This window comes from Acanthopagrus latus, chromosome 3 (assembly GCF_904848185.1).
Source record: "Acanthopagrus latus isolate v.2019 chromosome 3, fAcaLat1.1, whole genome shotgun sequence".
NCBI lineage: Eukaryota > Metazoa > Chordata > Actinopteri > Spariformes > Sparidae > Acanthopagrus > Acanthopagrus latus.
This window is the reverse complement of record NC_051041.1, coordinates 4311875-4331796: the sequence shown is the minus strand read 5'-3', so window position 1 is coordinate 4331796 and position 19922 is coordinate 4311875. Positions and strand designations below refer to the sequence as shown.

The 19922-nt window shown below is 40.6% G+C and overlaps 1 protein-coding gene across 1 annotated transcript; it reads right to left on the bottom strand.

The window, feature by feature from the left end:
- Positions 1-599: 599 nt before the first annotated feature.
- On the bottom strand, positions 600-19922 carry gsk3aa (glycogen synthase kinase 3 alpha a). The gene is made up of 11 exons (XM_037090361.1): positions 19555-19922; positions 12987-13072; positions 11115-11216; positions 10743-10826; positions 10174-10284; positions 9872-10002; positions 9296-9500; positions 9002-9097; positions 7771-7957; positions 7435-7512; positions 600-6405 (listed from the first exon to the last, which is right to left on the bottom strand). The coding sequence occupies exons 1-11, from the start codon at positions 19727-19729 to the stop codon at positions 6344-6346; spliced, it is 1317 nt and encodes a 438-aa protein (XP_036946256.1). The 5' UTR covers positions 19730-19922; the 3' UTR covers positions 600-6343.

The window sequence follows — 19922 nt, the reverse complement described above, 5'->3', positions numbered from 1 at the left end:
TGTTGTGCTGCGTTAAGTAATTCAACTACTTTTGGGGTCATTTTTTGCAGTTTAACTACTCAATTTACGAACTACAATTTTGGCCAATAGCATGAAATTGTTTTTAGGATCCAGCGCACATAATTGCAAAATCCATATTAGAAACTTTTCTCTTTCGTCTCATTTTTAGAGGACCACCTCTGGAATGACATGCCCTGTGAGGTCCAGCTTGCAACGTCCAGTTGGGATAAAAAAAAAAAAAACAAAAAACTTTGTGCTTCTGTTCAGGGGAATCTTGTCATCTATGTCTCTAACAATTCAGAAAGACAGAAATCACTTGGAAAATAAAGTTGTAGATGACATCACAAGGATTGTCATCTCTACTTTAAACATTATTTTTGAGAAATACAATAACAGTTTGAAAAAATAAAAGGTAAATTCAATTTCTAAAAACGTTCTCCATCTTCCTTTCTCTGTCTTTCTTCAAAACATGTTATAAACCTCTCAGGGAATAAGGGATGAAAACATCAGGCAGAATATGAAGAAGAACTCTTGTGTCTCACACTAAACTTGATTCCAGTCCATTACCTCTGAATAAGGAAGAGAAACAGCACACGATGTAAACACAGCTTCATCACTTTATTACAGTAAATGAGTCCATATCATACACACACACACAGAACAGAGACAGACAGGTTTGTGTTCGTTTCTCTCTCTTCCTCCGTCTATCACACATCAGTCCACCAGCACAGAGGAGACCGATGATAACAGCATGAGGGGTCAAACAAATCAAATGTTAAGTGACACGAACTGAGGTTTCTGCATGTTTCCTGACCACACACACACACACACACACACACACACACACACACACACACACACACACACACACACACAGGAGAGGTGGCTCTGTCTGCAGTCACAACACAGATTTCTGTCTCTGACATCTCGTGATCGTTAGCAGCAATTCTGAATGCCGTACAGCACATAATACAAAATGCCCATGTTGAGTTTCTAGCTGGATATCGAGTGATTTCTGGTCCAACTAAACACTTTTGAGATCACGAGTCAGACGTCACACCTGCAGTCAAGTCTTTTTCTTTTTCCTTCTCAATACTGCACAGCAACAATAAACCACACGGACGGAGTTCTGCTCCAAAATGACCACGAGTGAATATGTGGAAGGAAAAGAAACAAAAACATGCAGGTCCTGTTTCTCCTGCGCCTCCTACAGGCAAGACAACAAAAAGGAGCAACACTTACTAAAATGATTTTACACATTAAAATCTGTCTACAGGTTTTGAGGAGAAGGTAGTAAAAAGAGTTTGTAAAGTTTGAAAATGAAGAGACATCTGGAGTTGGTTGGATACGATGTAATTTCTTATTCTAAACCTGCGAGACTGTTGTCAACTTGTTAGCTCAGCAGCTACAGTGAAGATCTCATCTTTAAAAAAAGGTGTAAACAACATCTTCTCAAATCAGTTTTTGGACCTCGGGGCTACTGCAGACTTGGGATAATGTCGGATGAGCTGTATGGAGCCATTTTATGTTGTTGGGGTTTTTTTTTAAAGTTTTGAATCAAGTCCCCTTCTACCTCAGCCGTTTAGGAGAATACTACAACACTGTATTTCTGTGAAGCTCCAGAAAAGTTTAGTGGAGTACAAAGCTTCACCCGACTGAGACCAGGTGGGTAGATAATAACTGTTCCTTTAATTACAGTAAAATGTCAGGAGGCTTAAAAGAAAAACAATGAAAGATGCATCTTGAATATGTTTCACTGTGACTGTCTCAGTGTAAAACTGACTGAACAGCTCCATCATGTGGAGAATCTACAGCCTGTAAAAAGGGTGACTGGGCAGTAAGGTGCTTAACAAAAATGGTTTTTTAAACGGTAAAAAACTAAGACAAAAATCACTGTTTCAAATATTATGCATTTATTACACTGTTCAGATCAACAGGAGATAAAGGTGTGAAGGTGGGAGAGACTGGATTCAAGATTCTGCTGCCACATGAGACGATACGACACGTGTCAGTTACGGTTTTTTATAGAGGTCGGTGATCGGAAAGACCATTTTGGAACAGAACCCTGATAATATTCATTCAACAGTCAGGCTGGGCACAGCTGAGTGACGACGACAACAGCGACTTTACAGTTTTCACTGGACCACGGGACAGAGAAAGAGAGAGAAAGATCGTTGACGAACATGAGGAGTAGGCTGATTTTTTTTTTTTTTCCTTTGCAGTATTTACATTTTGAATTGTGAAAAAAAGAAACTTATTTACAAAAAATGCACAAACTAAGACTGCTTCATCGGCATGATGAGGGAAACGAGATATAAACAACTCTGTAATAAAAAGTAAAAAGAGGAAAATAAAAATCAGTGATATTTACACGTGCGATAAGAGAAGGAGAGTGAGGGTGGGGGTGGGGTGGGAATAAATGGCTTCTGAGATTCAGCCATGTTTGATTCCTCTCGCCGGGTGCAGCTTCTTCCACACCTGTTCATAGCCACAGAAAGTCAGACAGCTCTGAGTGTGACGCGCCCTGCAGAGTCAATCAAACATGCTGGTTGGACTCTTTACAACAAAGAAAGCAGAATGTGGCCGGCGGTGACCGACAGGACCAGGAGCTGAGAGGCAGCCGGGAGAGAAACTTTAGTGGGAAAGAATGAAGAATGCTCTCCACTCTCCTCGTTATGAAATCAATGTGAACGTGCTGAATGAGGCGGGACTCAAAAAGGATCAGGGCTCATCAGAGCTTCTCACTTATATTAAAAAAAAAAAGGTTCAACAGAAACATGGCCGTGGTTACAAACAGCAGGTGGAGGCAGGGTACAATAGTATCAAATACTATACTACAAACTTTCAAGTGGTCTGCACTGCTGACTAAAAATCTGTATTGTTGACAGCTCTAATCCCTAAAACACTGGCTGTTCAGACTGCAGGGTGGGATATGGTCAGACACACAAACACACACACACACACACACATTTGTGTACTTTTATACTTGAGAGGACTGTGATAGTACATTCTGATTTATGACCCCTTAACCATTAAAAGGGACAGTTCACCTGCAAATCAAAAATACATATTTCACCTGTCGAGTTCTTTATCCATCTAAATTGTTTTGGTGTGAGTTGCTGAGTTGTAAAGAAATCAGCCATAAAGATGTCTGCTTTCTCTCCAGTGTAACAGAACAAGATGTCACTCGGCTTGTGGAGCTCAAAAGGCCCAAAAAATACATCTGAAAAACTCAACAGCAAAGTCTCTTTCCAGAAATGTAGGGACTATTTTCTTTCCACTGCACCTGTGTTGAGCGAAGTGTGCACCAGCCATGGAGGAGATGAACATGACAGCTAATAAAATGTTAGTTGCGTGTTTCCTGTTCATATTTTCTCCATAAAACATGACAGAATTTCACCCAAGTCAGTAACAAAAGTGTTAAATGTGTGTTTTTGCACAATAGTTATTAATTTTCAATGACTTTCCAGGAAGTTGCACAATCTAAAATACCATTAAAACCTTCAAAATGTTTTGGTTTTTTTGCCACTATTGGGCCTGATACTGAAGTATAAGGGAGCAAGAGGAAGAAAATAGTTCCTACATGAAACAACATCATCTGTGGATTATCTTTAGTTACTGGCTCATGATCTCTGGAAACAAAAAGACATTGCTGATAAGTTTTTCATGAGTATTTTTTTGGGCGCTTTTGAGCTCAACAAGTTACACTGAAGAGAGAACAGACATCTGTACGGCAGATATTTCCAAAACAAGACAACTCGCACCAAATCAATCTAGATGGATAAACAGCACAACATGTTGGGGAAAAATATGTGGTGAACTGTCACTTGAACCTAATGCGAACTTTGTCTGTAGAACAAGGGCTGCGATCGAATAGTTGAAAAAAAATTGCATCCCGTTTCTTCTGTGAACACTTGTCCTTGACCTCGATGAGAAAATCAAGAGATCAAGTAAAGACAGAAGATCCTACTGAACCAAGTTGTTGTTAAAATACATGCCATTTTAAATGTCACTGGATTGGTGGGATGGTATCATCTCCTTTCCTTTTGTGAGGATGGTCCAGTGTGTCCTCTGACAAAGGAAATAAGACAGGAAGCACCTTAGACATCGTCAGGTCATTTCACAAACACTATTCGATCGCAGCCAAAGTCTCTCCTCTTCTCAATCTTATGGGGTAAAATTCAAATTGGCCCTCTCAAAGACAGAAGTACGAGAGCACACGACAGGAACTCCCCTGCTTTAAGATCATGTTAACTACTATTCACATTAAGCCTTTCACTCATCTCCCTTTGTTTTGCTTCTGTATACGTCAGCACTAATGAACCGAAGCGGAGATTTATTTTTTTTTTTTAATTTCTACGAAGCTTCTTTCTGTAAAAGCTGACAGAACTTTACATATATTCTCACTGATGGAGGTACAGTTTGCTAAAGATGCTGCGACACCATTTCAGAGCTCTCCCTCTCTGGCTGTAACTGACATCCAGCCCTCACCCGCAAACTAATAAATAAATAAATTTACATGAAGCAACACCCCCCCCATCACGTTTAATGTAACTTCAATATCCCCGTCCCGATTCTTTCATTTGTCTGCTGCATTTAATCAACAAGGAGGACCAAAATTCACTTGAGAACAAAAGCATTTATTTTACACTAACATCAGGACAGGACCGATCTCTGAGATAAAGGGCAATCCCACCCAAAAGTGTCTTTTTGACGTCTTTTTAAGTTTTAGTCTGCCGATATTTTCCAGAGGACCGTGACATGTTTTTGAGAGACAGATTCTTTTATATGCTAGACTAACATCGTGCAACTATATCTGCCTCTTTTAAATTCTTTTCAAAGCTTTAAAATTAATAATTTACCATTAAAACTACTTCAGACTTTTTAAAAGTGGCCACAGTTCCCCAAAAAAGTTAATTTCTTCTCATTAACAGACATCTTCACACATCATGATTGCATCGCCTCGTTTGAAAGCTCAAAAGGACCATGCCTTCAAGAAATAATAATAATAATAAAAAAAACTGCTGTTGGGACTTTCTAACGCACATTAAGAGGTTTTTAAAAGGGGGCAAAGACTTCTTTCTGGAAACAATGTCTTTAGGAAGCATTTGTGTTGCGATACAGAATGCTTACTGAGCTCTAGTTTTGAAACAGACTTTAATATTTATGATCAATTAAAGAATTATAGAAAGCCTCAGGGTTTCCTGTTGCTGTGGTGATGTACAAAGGTGGTATTCAGAGCTCCGCTGGTCTCGTTAAATCATCAACTGAACACGACTAACGACGCTGGAGGACAGAGAGCAAACACTGTGCAGCCTCCAGTCATGTTCTTCCAGTCGCACTACAACGGCTCTAATTTGTTTTTCTCAATCGACTTTAAAACGCTCATCTTAAAACCACATTCACTCTTTTCTTCACAACTGACATTTACAGGTCTAAGTGAATTCCAAACAGGTAAGGGAACTTCTTCTCCTTTAGAGGAAAATTAATTAATTTTACAAGACAAAACTCTTGAGAACAGGAAATAAACAGATGGATACAAGACGTGGTGGTTATTTCCTGTCCAGTCTGTATAAAACGGTCACTCAACATGATTCATGTAAGAGGCAATCCAATAACACCTCCAGCCAAACACTGATAACTGGATTTTTTTCTACTCTACCTGCGACTGAAAGCAGGTAAAACAACAATACTTGGATGTTTAATTTACAAACATCAGGCTGGATTGGTAAAATAATGTAGCTGGAAGATTAAGAAATTCTTCAGTCCCTGCATCCGCTCTCCTGTCCTGAGTTAATTCAGATTTCCTTGACCCTGATGACCTATTTGGGGCTAGTTCTAGTCTTGTACAGGCAGTGTACAGGCCACCCCCTTACTAACAGGGATGGAAAAAAAACACTGAAGATTATAAAAAAATAATCTGAAGTGGAAAAAAATGCTATGCTTTGATGCTTTTCAATTAGTCAAATAAATAAAACACAAATATAAAGAAGAAAAAGGAGAAAATGCTGATTAAAAAAAGGTTATATTACAGAGGACCAGCCCCCACTATTGAACCTTCACATACCACCCGAGCAGCAGCAGCAGCAGCAGCGTGTGACAATCTCCTGCCGTAGTTTCAACCCTGGCAGCTAAACGACTATTGTTGTTTGTTCAATGCGTTGACTGTACAGAAACAGGTCATCTAAGAGGAGAGCAAGCAGCATGGAGGAAAGCAGTAGAGCGTGTGTGTGTGTGTGTGTGTGTGTCAGTGTGTGTGCATACGTGTGTGTGTGCATGTGTGTGTGTGCGTGTGTGTCTGAGGTAAGGGTGAGGATGGCAGGCAGGCAGGTGAGAGGCTGCTTCAGATGCTGTTAAGAGATCCAGGTACTGAACTGTGTTGAGATGAGTCTGAACCGGTACCATCTGAAGGACAGAAGAAGAAACAAAAAGGACAGTGAGTTTAAATAAACAGTCCAGAACACAAAGGACCCGACAGCAGAGTTCATGAGACCATATGAGCCTTAATATACTGAGGCTTGTTCACACACGTATGCCGGCTCGATTTGATTTAGTTTTAGATTCAGCGAGAAGCAACAGAAGCACAGAGCTGAACACAAAGAGGCTCAAATACTGGTAAAGGAAATGAAATTCAGTGCAATTACTTTGATAATTAAAGTCAAAATTCTCTGATTCCAGCTTTTTAAATGTGAACATTTCTCTTCACTCTTCCATGACGGCAGTTAACTGATCTTTGTGTTGTGGACACACAAGAAATTTGACTCTACTCTTTGGTAAAAGTATTTCAGTGTGTTTCATTTTTGCAAACAGTGGTAGTTTATAAACTGACTGTCCTCATAACAGCGCCAATAAACCACATATCCTGTAGCTATTTCAATTGGACAATTCTGAAATCTGTAATTTGTGATCAGAGAACAGAATATCACGAGATTAGTCCATAACAAGTATTGATTTCATGTCTATTACTGCCATCTTGTGTCAAAAGACACTCATTACGTTTGTGTCCGTGAAAACCTACTCGGCTATCAACACTGAAGTTAATGGTGACAGAACTGCTTACTATCTTTAAAAATTATTCTGTTTTAAAATGAAATAATTCACGTCAAATATTCCTCTGTATTCATGATTTGCTGTGTAATTAGTGGAAGGATGTAAAAGGATCAAATTCAACAGTGTTTCACATGGTAAAAGAAATGCCTTTAAAATTATTTCATGGATTATTCCAACTACACAATATTAATCAAAGACTGTCACTATACCAACCATATACACCATGTATCACCAGATTAAATAGATATAACAGACAGCGCTTTCGCAATCATAATCTGCTATTAAAACGCGTGTAAGAGATATTAACTTTAAACAGGCACCACTCAATCATGAAATTAACATTTGCAATCGAATTAGAATACAAGTATCAGGAGAGTTTCCCACCGTGGGCGGAAGCAGCTGTATGAGAGCGAGCGTGAGGAGGAATGAGGGTCGAGTTCAGCTGGGGCTGGATTGACAGCTCTGCAGAAAATAAAACAGGGAGTCTGAATTAATGATGAGTCGTGTATCAAGAGGACACTGTCACAACAATACGAGAGTCCACGCTGCATTAATTGTACCTCTAATGAGGTCAGAAAACAAACCAACACCGAGCTAAACACATGGTGATGAATCCATAATTAATATAAAAATCACTTATTTGGACAGACAGAATAGATCGATGTGGGGCTGGAATTTAAATCAAACCCTTGATTCAACTATGCCTGAATGTTAATGTACCCGTGGGGCTGAAGTTGAAGAGCATGGGCAGGTCTCGGCCGCTGGGCAGTCGTGTGTTGGGCTGGCGCAGCTCGTCGAAGAAGGCATGTGAACAAGCCTCTAGTGGGGAGAACCGTGAGGCCGGCGTGTACTCCAGCAGCCGGGAGCACAGAGTGATGGCTTCTGGAGGGGTGCGAGGCTTAAACACCTGAGGGACGAGAAGAATCTTATTTTAAGACCACGCATCTGCCAAAAATGACACCCACACGAGACAGTTTTAGCATCAACATAGAGCATTCTGTAGTCACATTTACATTAAGTATCGTATTTTCACAAACGTGTCTTGAATGAAGAACCTCAAAAAGGAAAAAAGCACAAAGAAATCACTCGCGACTGTCAGTTACTACGCCTTTATAAAGCCATTCTGCATCTATAAGAGCAGTTTTTGGAGTAGAAAGCTATCGTAGTAAACGCTGAGGGGCCTCTTCTCTTGGTTTTACATTGTTTCTGCACTCTTGAGGTGTCAGGGTTAATCGAGGACTCTAAGGCACTTCAACTCACAGATTTAAATAGACTGTGTGGGCAAGAGCACCTCCACAGGTATTCTCGTCTTCTGTTCTCATACACCGCTGCAATGTAAGTCACTTTTCCTAAGAAATGCCTTCCCAGAATAAAGCTTTGGTCGTGTATATAGGCACATGAAACATTTTCTGAAGTTCTTATACATAAGACAATGATTTTCCTTATCAGTTACAGGACATATGAACTGATCCTTAATGCTTTTCCAAACAGTGCAGGCCTGGCTACCTGGCTGTGAAAGTAGGAGTCAATAACAACATCCAAACCGAAGAAAAGTAGTGATGTTTGGAGCAACACGATAAAGTGTGAGGAAATGTCAAAGACTTTAAGTCTGATGAAGAGCAATGTTGCTCAAAACGTTACTACTGATGCATTCAAAGCATTAATTGAGGCAACAGACAATAGGAGGCAGAGCGGATGGTAGTTTATGGTATTTGTGTTATTACAAGCCTCCAGGCTGCCAAACAGTTGAGCTCAGGAAGTCAGACCACCTCCATCCTGACCATAAACGGTACTAAACTCATGATGTTCTGCTAACCCTAACAAAGCCATCTGACGATTGTGTTGGGTGGGAAAGTTGTCTGTTGCCACTTTAAATAAGTGGATATCGGAGTCATGCAGTGTGCATGCTGTCTGTTTTTATTCGATAACAGGCTGACCAGCATTTACTAACCTTGGTCCATGGATGGGCTTTGATCTGAGGGAACTTGAATTCTGTGTAGTTTGGGTTCATCTCTCGGATTTGCTCCCTTGTCGGGGTTCCAAGAACCTGAAAACAGATGTAGGAGGAATATGAGCAGTATTCTGCAAACACACATACAGACGTGTGGTGTGAGGTGTGTTTTATGATGCCATAAATACATAAATAACAGGTGAATACACCCACAATCGCAAACCAAGTTAAAATACTGACACACAAACCCTCTTGATTGATAACAGGAAGCACATTCCAGATAAAGAAACTCACCTTTATAATCTCTACTAGTTGGTCGACCCCACTGTCACCGGGGAATATGGGCTGTCCGAGCAGCAGCTCAGCCAGGACGCAGCCTGCTGACCAGATGTCAATGTTTGCCGTGTAGTCTGTGGCACCGAAAATGAGCTCGGGGGCGCGATAATATCGTGAGCAGATATACGACACGTTGGGTTCACCGCGGACCAGCTGCTTGGCGCTGGGGACACACAATAAATCAATTGAAAAGAAAGATTTCAGCAAAGAATGAGTGAAGGTTTGTTTTGGTCAGGCGACAAAATCAAAGAGTTGTTGGGTTTGTGGTTATTCCTCTTAGACCCTGTTAAACTCACAGAGTAAAAGGGCTAAAACTGGATTTGGAGGTAGGTGAAGCCATATTAAATACAGTCCCATTAAACCACTGGGATGTTGATAATGTTTACTTCACACCATTACATGTTATCTGCAGCGTCACATTGAAGATAAGTTAAAGATCAGATTATTTCTGTCCTTTCTACACACAGAAAATTGATTTGACTGTTAAATCCTCGATTTCTGTGTGGGAGAAATCCATCTGTTTATGCAGCTCACCTGCCAAAGTCACACAGCTTGAGGATGGCAGTTTCTGGGTCGACGAGCAGGTTCTGTGGCTTGATGTCTCTGTGACACACACCCTGGGAATGGATATAAGCCAGACTGCGAAACAACTGGTACATGTACACCTGAGGAGTTCACAAAAACAACGCAAGTTGAAAAAACTAAAAGACAACATGGTGACGAATCAATGATAACATGGTGGTGTTAAGAGTAAAGACGACTTCTTGTGAGATATTTGGGAAGAAGAACATAAAATCACACAGAATCAGGTTTGTAGCAAGAATAAGAATATTTACCTTCACATATATGATAGGAATGATGCTCTTGGCCTTGTTAAAATGCCTGGCAACCCTGTAGACCGTCTCAGGGACAAAGTCCAGCACCAGGTTGAGATACACTTCATCTTTCTGTTCAGCACAGACACAGAGAGAAATCATGTTTAAAATATGCATGACTTAATACAAGTCTACAAGCCCCCCTTGTTGTTTTAGGTACGCGGTCATTTCACACAGTGTTGATGTAAAACAATACCTGCTTGCTTTTTACTCAAACACAGAATCTTGTTTCCAGTAATTAACTTCTGCAGTATTACACTATGACTAAGAGTGGTTCTATATTTGCCAAGAAATGGATTACTTCCCTTTTTTTAGGGTTGGGGTATTTCTTTTCACACTGCATCTGACTAATCTCATCTTTTATATGCATACACCATTTCATGTTTTGCTGTAATCTCCAGTAACAACAGTGCTGTGAGATAAGAATGTGTGAAGATGGGGACTTAGCAAAAAAAGTTAGCTTGACAACAATTGATTTTTCTGTACGAAAGAATTACAGAAAGAGAAAAAAAAACAAACATGAGCTGTACCTTCTCACCACTGGAGTAGAAAAAGTAACGTAGTCTGACAATGTTGCAGTGATCCAGCTTCCTCATGATCTGTAGTTCCCGATTCTGTAAATACAAGAAAAGACATGTAGACAAGCCGAGCATGAGAAGAGCTTTAAAAAAAAAAAAAGACAGGAAAACCTTGCACACATCGAGGGAAGCATTCACTTTTATATGAAGACATTAGTTAACAAAATGCTTTCCAAAACAAAACACGTGAGACAAGAAAACAAACAGTAGAAAAGTGCAAAGATTCAGTGGTAGATAGACTGTTTAATGACTTTTAAGCATGATATTTATAAAATTGAATTCAAGGTAGACACCCTGATCACAATAGATATATTCCAGCCCCACCTTGAACCTTTTATCCTGCAGAACCTTCTTAATGGCCACCATCTCCTGGCTGTCGATGAGGCGAGCTTGGTACACCACACCAAACGAGCCATTTCCAATCACCTGTGAGGTTTTCACAAAAGAGGAAACAGTCAGATGCTGGACTGAAGAAATCAATTATAGCTCATCAAGTGAAGTAAAAATACCGGCATGATTTATGAGGGTCACTGTATTTTCTGGCTGCTGATACAACAATTTGAGCTTATCTGTGTCAGTCCAGCTACAACAACAAAGGGTCAACATTAAGCTACACAAGATCAAAAAACTCTGCTCAGTTTTTATTCATTTCCAGTTTTTCTAACTAGTGCAACTTGTCTAAAATGGGTCAGCAGCAAATTTTGATATTAGTTTTCCTAAGCGCTGTGCTCACTCGTGCACAGCAGAGGCAGGTTTAAGATGAAAAACATTTATACCCATTTATAGACACACTGTGATGAGCATTAATGACAACAGCAAGTTGCTTCATACATCAATTTGGTCATGCTTCAGAGACAAATAGCCTATGTAATATCTGCAACACTATTATGCCTTTTATTTTCTCCCTTGCACTTATAAATGTATAAAAACATAAATACTGTAGAAAAGTAGGGCTCAGAATTAGTAAGAGCTACCAGCCAAATGCTGGTAATCTACTGACTGCCTGGTAAAATGGCCAGAGGAAGAGATACGTTGATTAATTGGTCAGAAAATAAAGCACCAAACTTCAGATAACTTCCGATTAATCTTGAAGCAATTATAACCAAAATGCTAAATTAAAAGGCTCCACCTTCCAATCAGATTCCAAATTTGAACATTTAGAGTCCTCTGTGATAATAAAATCAATTTTTAAATCTTAAGTTGGTGGTTGATGGTTTTTGAGACAGCAGTGATCACATTTGGACGAGAGTGTGGAGCTGCTGCATTCAAGACTAGTGATTGTGACAGTAAACATACGAGGCAACAGTTTTTTCGAGGTAATAAATCAGGTGAGAAGAAGTCATTTTCTCATAAGCTTATATACAAATCAGACAACTTCTTGAAACCAGCAAAGTCACATCTTGCTGAGCCTGAGGAAGACCGTAGGATTAGGATGCTTTCTGCATTAGCAGAATTAAAGATCCGTCAATATTCTATACGGTCTACCAGAAACAAAACAAGCAGGACATTTCATAATGTCACTTTATAATTGTCAGAAATTAATTAACTGGCAGATTGATAATTAGAATAATAACTTGTTGCATAAGTGTATACAGGCACTTAAGCAACCAAGCCATTAAAAATGATTACATGTGTTGTCATGTAGTAGCAGAGCTAAGAGCACACTTGTAGACTTTTTACATTACAACAAACATTATCAGCACGTTTTACGACGCTTTTATAACCTTCAACCGCAGCACACACTGGAGAAGTGACAATAGTTCTGATAAGCATGTATCATTACACTGTTGACTCTGAGATAGAAAAGGTGTGATAGATTTGTCTACACACCATTACAGAGGCATTAAGTAATCTACGAGGTGATAAGAGGAAACCACCAGAAGGAGCTGCAAAGGTACAAACAAGTCTCAATGCAACACCTATCTCATCTCCTGTGACTGACACAATTATGTCACACTTTCAAATGAGACACCAGCCAGATAGCTAACAGGCAGTAGGTTATAAAGTGTAAAACATAAATCTCAGCAGCCGGCAGAATATTAACGATAACGTTGCCACTGATATTAATCAACAACCGTATGAGGCAGATATACTGCAGTCATCGTGTGCAGTGTGATAACAGTTACAGTAGCAGACGAGGTAATAAAGTCGTACGGCTTCTTGTGATGACACACTTGGTTTTACTTCCTTTCTCACCTTGATGTCAGTGTAAGAGACTTCCTGGGGGCGGTCCGGTCCCTGACCTGGTGTGGCCACAACCGTCGTCACCTTCCCGCTGTCTCCTAGGAAACAGAAACAAGGGTCAGCATGAGGTGAGGAAATGTAAGAATATATAGTCACTTCAGCTGCATAACATGGGTAACAACGGGAGAAACAAAGAAAAAACATTTTTAAGCTCTTCTATTTCAATTTGGAGAGGAACACTGTGGTTATGAGTCATAGCAGGTAATCTGTTAATTACTCCATCGTGCTGAAGCTTGTGATGCTGTGATGAGGATTAAAATGAGCTGTGGTCCCTCTGGCTCCGTTCTACAAGAGGTCATATGAAGTCTCTTCACAAAACAACAAGACAATACAAATGACATTGAACCCCGCACACTTCCTGCAGCCTGTCTTGACAACTGGGCCGTCTCTCCACTGGCCGTCTGAATATTTAGGTTAATGACAGCAAAGTGAACGGATGTCAACTTAAAGAAGCCTCCAAAGACAAAAGGAAAGAAACGGCAGAGTTCATATTCAACACACTCTGACTAATTAAACTGGGAATGAACCCAAAAATAGGCCAACCACTTTTTTTTTCCCTGTCCTGATAAATTGTTTTAAGTGGTAAGAGCCTCACATACACTGATTATTTTGTTTTTATCATCCAGTAGTGTCACGCTGCACTGGTTCACAAACAAGCAGGCACAAACACAAGGCAGAGTGTGAAGTGTGAACCTTTTGTCGCATTTTACTAATTTACTTTTACATCAGAAACAGGCGAAGAAATGCCACGACAGGATAAAACTTCTTGTGGTACCTTGATCATAGTGCTGAAAAATAAATCGTATATTCAACGACATTGTTGAATGTTTTTTTCTACACACGCATTTACACTCATCATGCAAACATTTAAACATAAACAAGAAGATTCAAATAACTACGAATTTGTTGTAGACAGAGTTTCAGTGAGCTGTAAGACGCACTGGAGGCAGACGGGCGTGTCATGTCTAGAAAGGATAATCTGCTATGTGCTTTTATTTCTTTGATTTTCTCTGAACATTTTTCATTTTTATATAAAACACAGCACTGTCACTGACATCTCCGACTAAATACACCTTACCTACAAATACAGGGAACATCATATTCCCAGCCCTGCAGGGAGTGTTCAGCTACAGCTTCAGCTACTCTCATGTTTTACATGAAAAGACCCATGTATGAAGGCTGTGAAAACATCTGTGATGTGAATAAACCTCAGATTTCCACAAAGTCAGAGGAAGTAAAAGGCTGCACCCGGCTCACAGATTTGTTATAAAATCCTAGCGCACCACAGAGCGCCTCTCCTGCCGTGCTGCTGACAGTCGAACAGACCGTCACACTGGGTGGCAGCAGAGGAGGTTGCACCAGTGTCTGGTTCAATAGTAGTTGAGCTGACTTTACGGACTGTCAGCACCAGAGTGTCAGGAACAAGTTGAGCTGCCTGCAGTTTCCGTCAACCAACTCTAATTCCACTGCTGTTTTTTTGCAGATGCGTCATTTTTAAGATTCAGTTTGTGAGGTTTGCAGCCTGGTATGCTGCTCCTCATGTACTGCATTGGGTACAAGGACACAGAAAAAGTAAAGCAAAGTTATTCGACTGACAAAACACAAGTGGACTCTGGGTCTTTTAGGACTGAGCTCTTGTGTATTCAATACGCAGCTCATGCTATCGTCTCACCAGTTGCTGCACAAAGAGGTCTGTAGTTTAAGATTATAATGTAGAAAAAAATGGAAAATGGGAAAATGATAAATTCAAATTAAATTCAACTGATTCCAATATTAGAAATGCCTCTCTTCATTTACAGCCATTTGATAGAAAGTTCATTTTCTTCTGCTGACCCGACTCTGGTCCTTAAATAATAGAGCAACCTTTTGCCAGCTCGCTGTCATTGTGCAGTATCACTGTCACCCCGACCATGTCCACATACTTAATGCTCCTTTGTTTACCAACAACACAATGCACTTATTGATATGCCTCCCTTACACCCAGAACTGCGTGTTCTTGTGCGACCATATCCACGCACACGCAGTAAATTGTCCTTAGCCACAAAAGTGTGGTGGTCATCCAATAGGCACGCTGGCGATATCTGTTACAGCTGAAACTGTGAGGCCTGCCCAGTGACCGGGTCACTGGGTTCTCTAACTCAATGACTGGGGAACACACACACATATACTCACACACACACGGGGCTCCAGGTTAAAAGTAGGGCAGGATACGTTAATGCCAGCTGTCTACTATATGTTGCTCCCCCTCTATTTTCTTGTTGATGTATCGGTCGGTACAGCTGAAGGTATCAGGATTCTTTTCCTGCTGGCTGCCGTTTCATTTTTTACAGACGGAAAAACAACTTCAAACTTCGCTGAGGTCAATAATCTATCATAATAAAGACGACGCCTCACTCTGTCAGTGTGTCTGTTATCGTCGTTTCATTGTGTCTTAGAGTTCAGTGTTTTCATATCAGCTCTGCTCTGGGTCACACTCTGCTTCCTTTCATTCACCTGACACTCAGAGAAGGAAGCACACGTCTCCAGGAGGAAATGATCCCTTAAACAAGCAACTTTTATAACCTTACATACTCCATGAAGAAGTAGGAGAAGAAGAAAAAAAAACAAGGATGATATCCAATGTGAAAATGACATACAGTTGCAATGCCACATTTAACAAAAATGTTAAATTATCAGTTATGGCTGAAGAAAAAAAAAAAACATACTGTGCACTCCTACTTCGTATCTATTTAACTTGCTCTTTTTAAACTCAAACAGTAATTTGACATATGAGAATTTAAACAAGCTATTCTTGTTGATTAATTAACCAGCAGATTTCTTGTCTCCACATCTTAAAGCCAAGTAGCTCCAAGAGAATTAAGTTTACCTTATTAATATGCAGTTCAATGCAGCAGGATCTCCCTAAATCTAACCAGGCCATCTACCCTACAGGGAGAGCCTCTGGTGTGAGCTTTCTATCAACTTTCCATTGTTCATGTGACAGTCTGCGACAAACACAGTATCAGCACAACGTCCACTTCCTTCCCAGCGGATCATGGTTGTGCCGTTCAGTCAACAGTGAGCTGGTTTGCATAAAATTTACATAAAGTAATTATGGACAAAAACAGCCTTGTGATGCCATCATCCCCATGTTGGTCACACGATTTTGATGATAACCATCTCTGAAGTGTTTCCCAAAGAGATTTCCATGATTCATCACACAACAGCTGCCCTGATACAAGGTAAACCCAACCTCAAATAACAACATTAATGCTTATTTGAACATTTATCGTTTTTAAAAAAAAAGGTGTAATGTGTAAAATATGGCCAGAATTTGAAGGTAGTTCCATAAACATTATGGGCTGCATATCAACAGAGTAACTGACAGCTGCTGCTTTTTGCCAGCCACCCTTGGCTGAAGCTAGCTATCATTGGCTAATTAGCTCATGGCTCAGTTGGCTGTGGAGCAAGTGGCTCTAAAGTTTGGCTGGACCAGGAACTTGGATCACAGCAGGAGTCATTACAGGGGATGGAGTTTAAAACCAAAATCTCACCATATCTTACAGATTGCTCCTTTAAGCTGTGAGGAGACAGAAGAGGAGATGATGTCATCCACAGACAAATCCTGGAGCTGCTCCATGGACAGTGAATAATGGAACAAGTTCTTGGACACTGTCACAGCAGCCATGGTAATTATTCTGGGATGTGGAGAAGTTTTATCGTTTGTGGCAATGAGCCCTTTTTTTCAAATCCCTGTGGTGATAATATCTCAGAGTAATATACGAACAAAAGCTCTATGAACACGCTAATTAACTGTTTATGGAGAATCTCCAAAAGCGTCGCCTGAAGAGATCACCGACTTGCTGATATGCTGAGAGATAAACTGATACTGTTGTCCAAAGAAAATTAAAAATATATCATTGCAATGAATTTATTGAAAAAACAAAAACAAAACAAACAAACTATCTGAGCACAAGTGCCATCACAGTGAAATGTTTAAATGCCGTTCATGTACACAGCTATCTATTTATTCTCTCTCTTTCACTGACATGTCAGGGCTTGTCAGTTTCTCTCTGGGACATTTGCAACAGCTGCTATAATGCAGGCAAGCGTCAAATACTGTAAACACTATCTTCACCCTGTATACTGTATCTGAAAACTGCCACCAGCTACTTCAACAATTAAAAACTGGACCTTCCACGATAAGTATTGTTGTTGGACGATAAACTGTCTCAGAAATAATTGCAATAAATGATATTTTTGCAATTTTAAGCCACTGATATGATGACATGATAATAAAAGCAATGAGCAACGTCTTCCCAAATCAGTTTGGGATCTTGGGGTTTATGGGGACTTGGATTATGTAGGATAAACTGTCCGGAGCAATTCAATGCTTTTTTTTAAAAGTTGTTTTTGTTTTTCCCCTATCTGATTCTGTTGTTTAGGAGACTGATTGCAACTCTGATTTGCTGTGAAGCTCCAGAAATGTTTCCATCAGCATGGGGTTGAGTAGATAGTGACTGAATTGTCATTTTTCGCTGTGAACTTATCATTTAGTGTTCAGACACCAAAATGTGAACAGTCAATCAACAATTATAAAAATAGTAACAAAACTACATTATCAAATCAATGAGTAAAATGGATAATTGGGCTCTTGTCTTGTATGTAAACACAAGTGCAATATCATGGTAATAAATGACCTTTTCGATCAGTTGTACAATTTCAAAACTTTATTGCCATATCATGATTGGTATGGACTTGAATTTGTCTTGGTGAGCTCCCACGAACACACACTCATAACTGACATTAACAGACTATGAACAGATAAGTCAAGTCCAAGCCAAAGAAAAACACACACACATAAGCACCTGTATGGGGATTAGCAGCAACATTAAGAGTTCATTAGATAAAGTGCTTCAGGTGCATAATAAAAAACTCCTGTCCAATTATTTAAAACCTACCAAGTAGCCAACAGTGATACATTTAATAGTGTTAAGCAGGCGGACAGCTTTGGGGCAGTCTTTTGTGTGAGGGGAGGAAATTAATAAGGCTGTTACCTGGCTGGGAGGAGTCCTTTAAAACCTTAAGGCCTTTTTTGTAGTTTCTTGTTTCTTGTTCAATGTGGGTAACAAACGTAATACTAAATCTACCAGCCACTCTGGCCGACAAAATAAAGGGATATAAAAAAAGCAGTTAGTTACAAATACTAAATACAAAAATATGTTATTGCTACACTACTCTATTATCATATGCTTTACACAGTATGAATATTCAATGTTTTATGGCAACTTTCCTAGTTCACAGTGCAACTAAAAAATAAACATAACTACAGTAACAAAGCAAAAGTTTGATCCCCAAAATTCAGCACGGAGCGCAAGACTGGCCGAACAGTGTGATGAGCATTTAATGGAACCTTTCATCGTCAAATATCTTCCACTGTTGTTCACAATGACAGATTGCTGGTTGGTATGGCAACACAACATCCTTAATGCTCCATGTTCAAGTTTAATTTTACCAGTAATTCAAAATGTCGAATCACATCAGTCTCTCTCCCAAATATTTGGCTAACTGGGTTAATCCTGCCTCTTGAAATAGCCTCAGGACTCCCAACCCTGACAACATACCCATAAATCAAAGAGTATATAAAGGCAACGTTTGGGCTTTGGCGGGCCTGGGGTAAGTGTTGCTCTGCTGCTGGGGGGAGAGTGAGAAAAGGTTCATACTGTTTGAACTGGAGATGACCTCTTATTCGAGCTCTAATATCAAAGTCACACACCAGTGCCTGCTAATGGATGATAAGGTTTGGATCCACACACATACAGATCTCTGCTTACACCTATCACTACGGTGATAGAGGGGCATATGATAACTCCATCTCAGACAGAGGAAACCTACTCCTTGGCACCTCAGCAGCACACACACACAGCCCGGCTCTTGTGCTGGACGTGCATCACTTGCATCCTCCAGGCGTCGGCCACCTGCTGCTAAGCCTTTGCCCCACAGGTGACCTTGGTGAAAAGGCAACTTTCCGTCCTGACCCTCCGCCAGGCGAGCCCAGACTGATAGCTGATGCCGCACTCTGAGCGACACCCAAAGAAAAAAAAAAAGGGAGCTGTGGATGCAGCACTAACGCTGAGGTGTTCGAGTCCAGCTTGGCCACAAAGAACAACAGAGCCCGTTTACTGCTCACTCATATTGACCAGTGAAATCAAACACATCCTCATCTTATCCATTAATCTGATTATCCATTAATTAAACTGAAGTTACGCTGCATTAAAGTGATGGCCGGTCAGCTGCTTGGTTTGACACCAATAGGGCAAAATACATCCATCGGCCGGACTGGGAACAACTAACATAAAGCTACAAAACAAGTGGCTAACGTTAGCTAGCAGGCGAGCTAGTTAGCACGCTAGCATGTTGGTCCCACTACAGGGGAGGAATAACGTCTTTGCGCTGGGTTGTGACACGTAACACCGCTACGTGGTTTTGGAGTAAAGGCAGGTAATTACATATTTCAGATAAACAGACAAACAGAACTTACTGGTAAGCTTAGGGTTCGGGCATCCCGACGAGCTGCTGCCGGAGGCCTGCGGGACCCCGGACTTTCCTGTGCTGCTCCCCACGGCAGCGGCTGATCCGGTGGACGCAGCGGCGGTTCCTGGCACACCTGGCGGCTCAGCAAACGAGCTGGTCCTGGGCCGCCCGCTGCCGCTCATATCTCTGTGCAGGGGTCAGGGTTGTTTTTTCCACTATTTTCAGCCAAGCGACTATTAAATGTGAATATCCGGCAGCGAATAATCGTGGAAAGACACACCGAGAAATAGCGCTCCCGTTGCCGCCGGCTGTCTGGCTGATAGCTGTTGCTAGACACCTCGAAACAGACCGCTCGCAATGCCACCTGGGAGATGA

Bases quoted from the DNA above. Each gene is read 5' to 3' on its own strand.
- gsk3aa (XM_037090361.1), bottom strand. From the start codon at position 19,729: ATGAGCGGCAGCGGGCGGCCCAGGACCAGCTCGTTTGCTGAGCCGCCA. The intron at 9,501-9,871 runs GTGAGCTGCATA...GTGTGTCCCCAG, and splicing joins AAGCTGTGTGACTTTGGCAG to CGCCAAGCAGCTGGTCCGCG. The intron at 6,406-7,434 runs GTGGGAAACTCT...TCTGTCCTTCAG, and splicing joins TACAGCTGCTTCCGCCCACG to ATGGTACCGGTTCAGACTCA.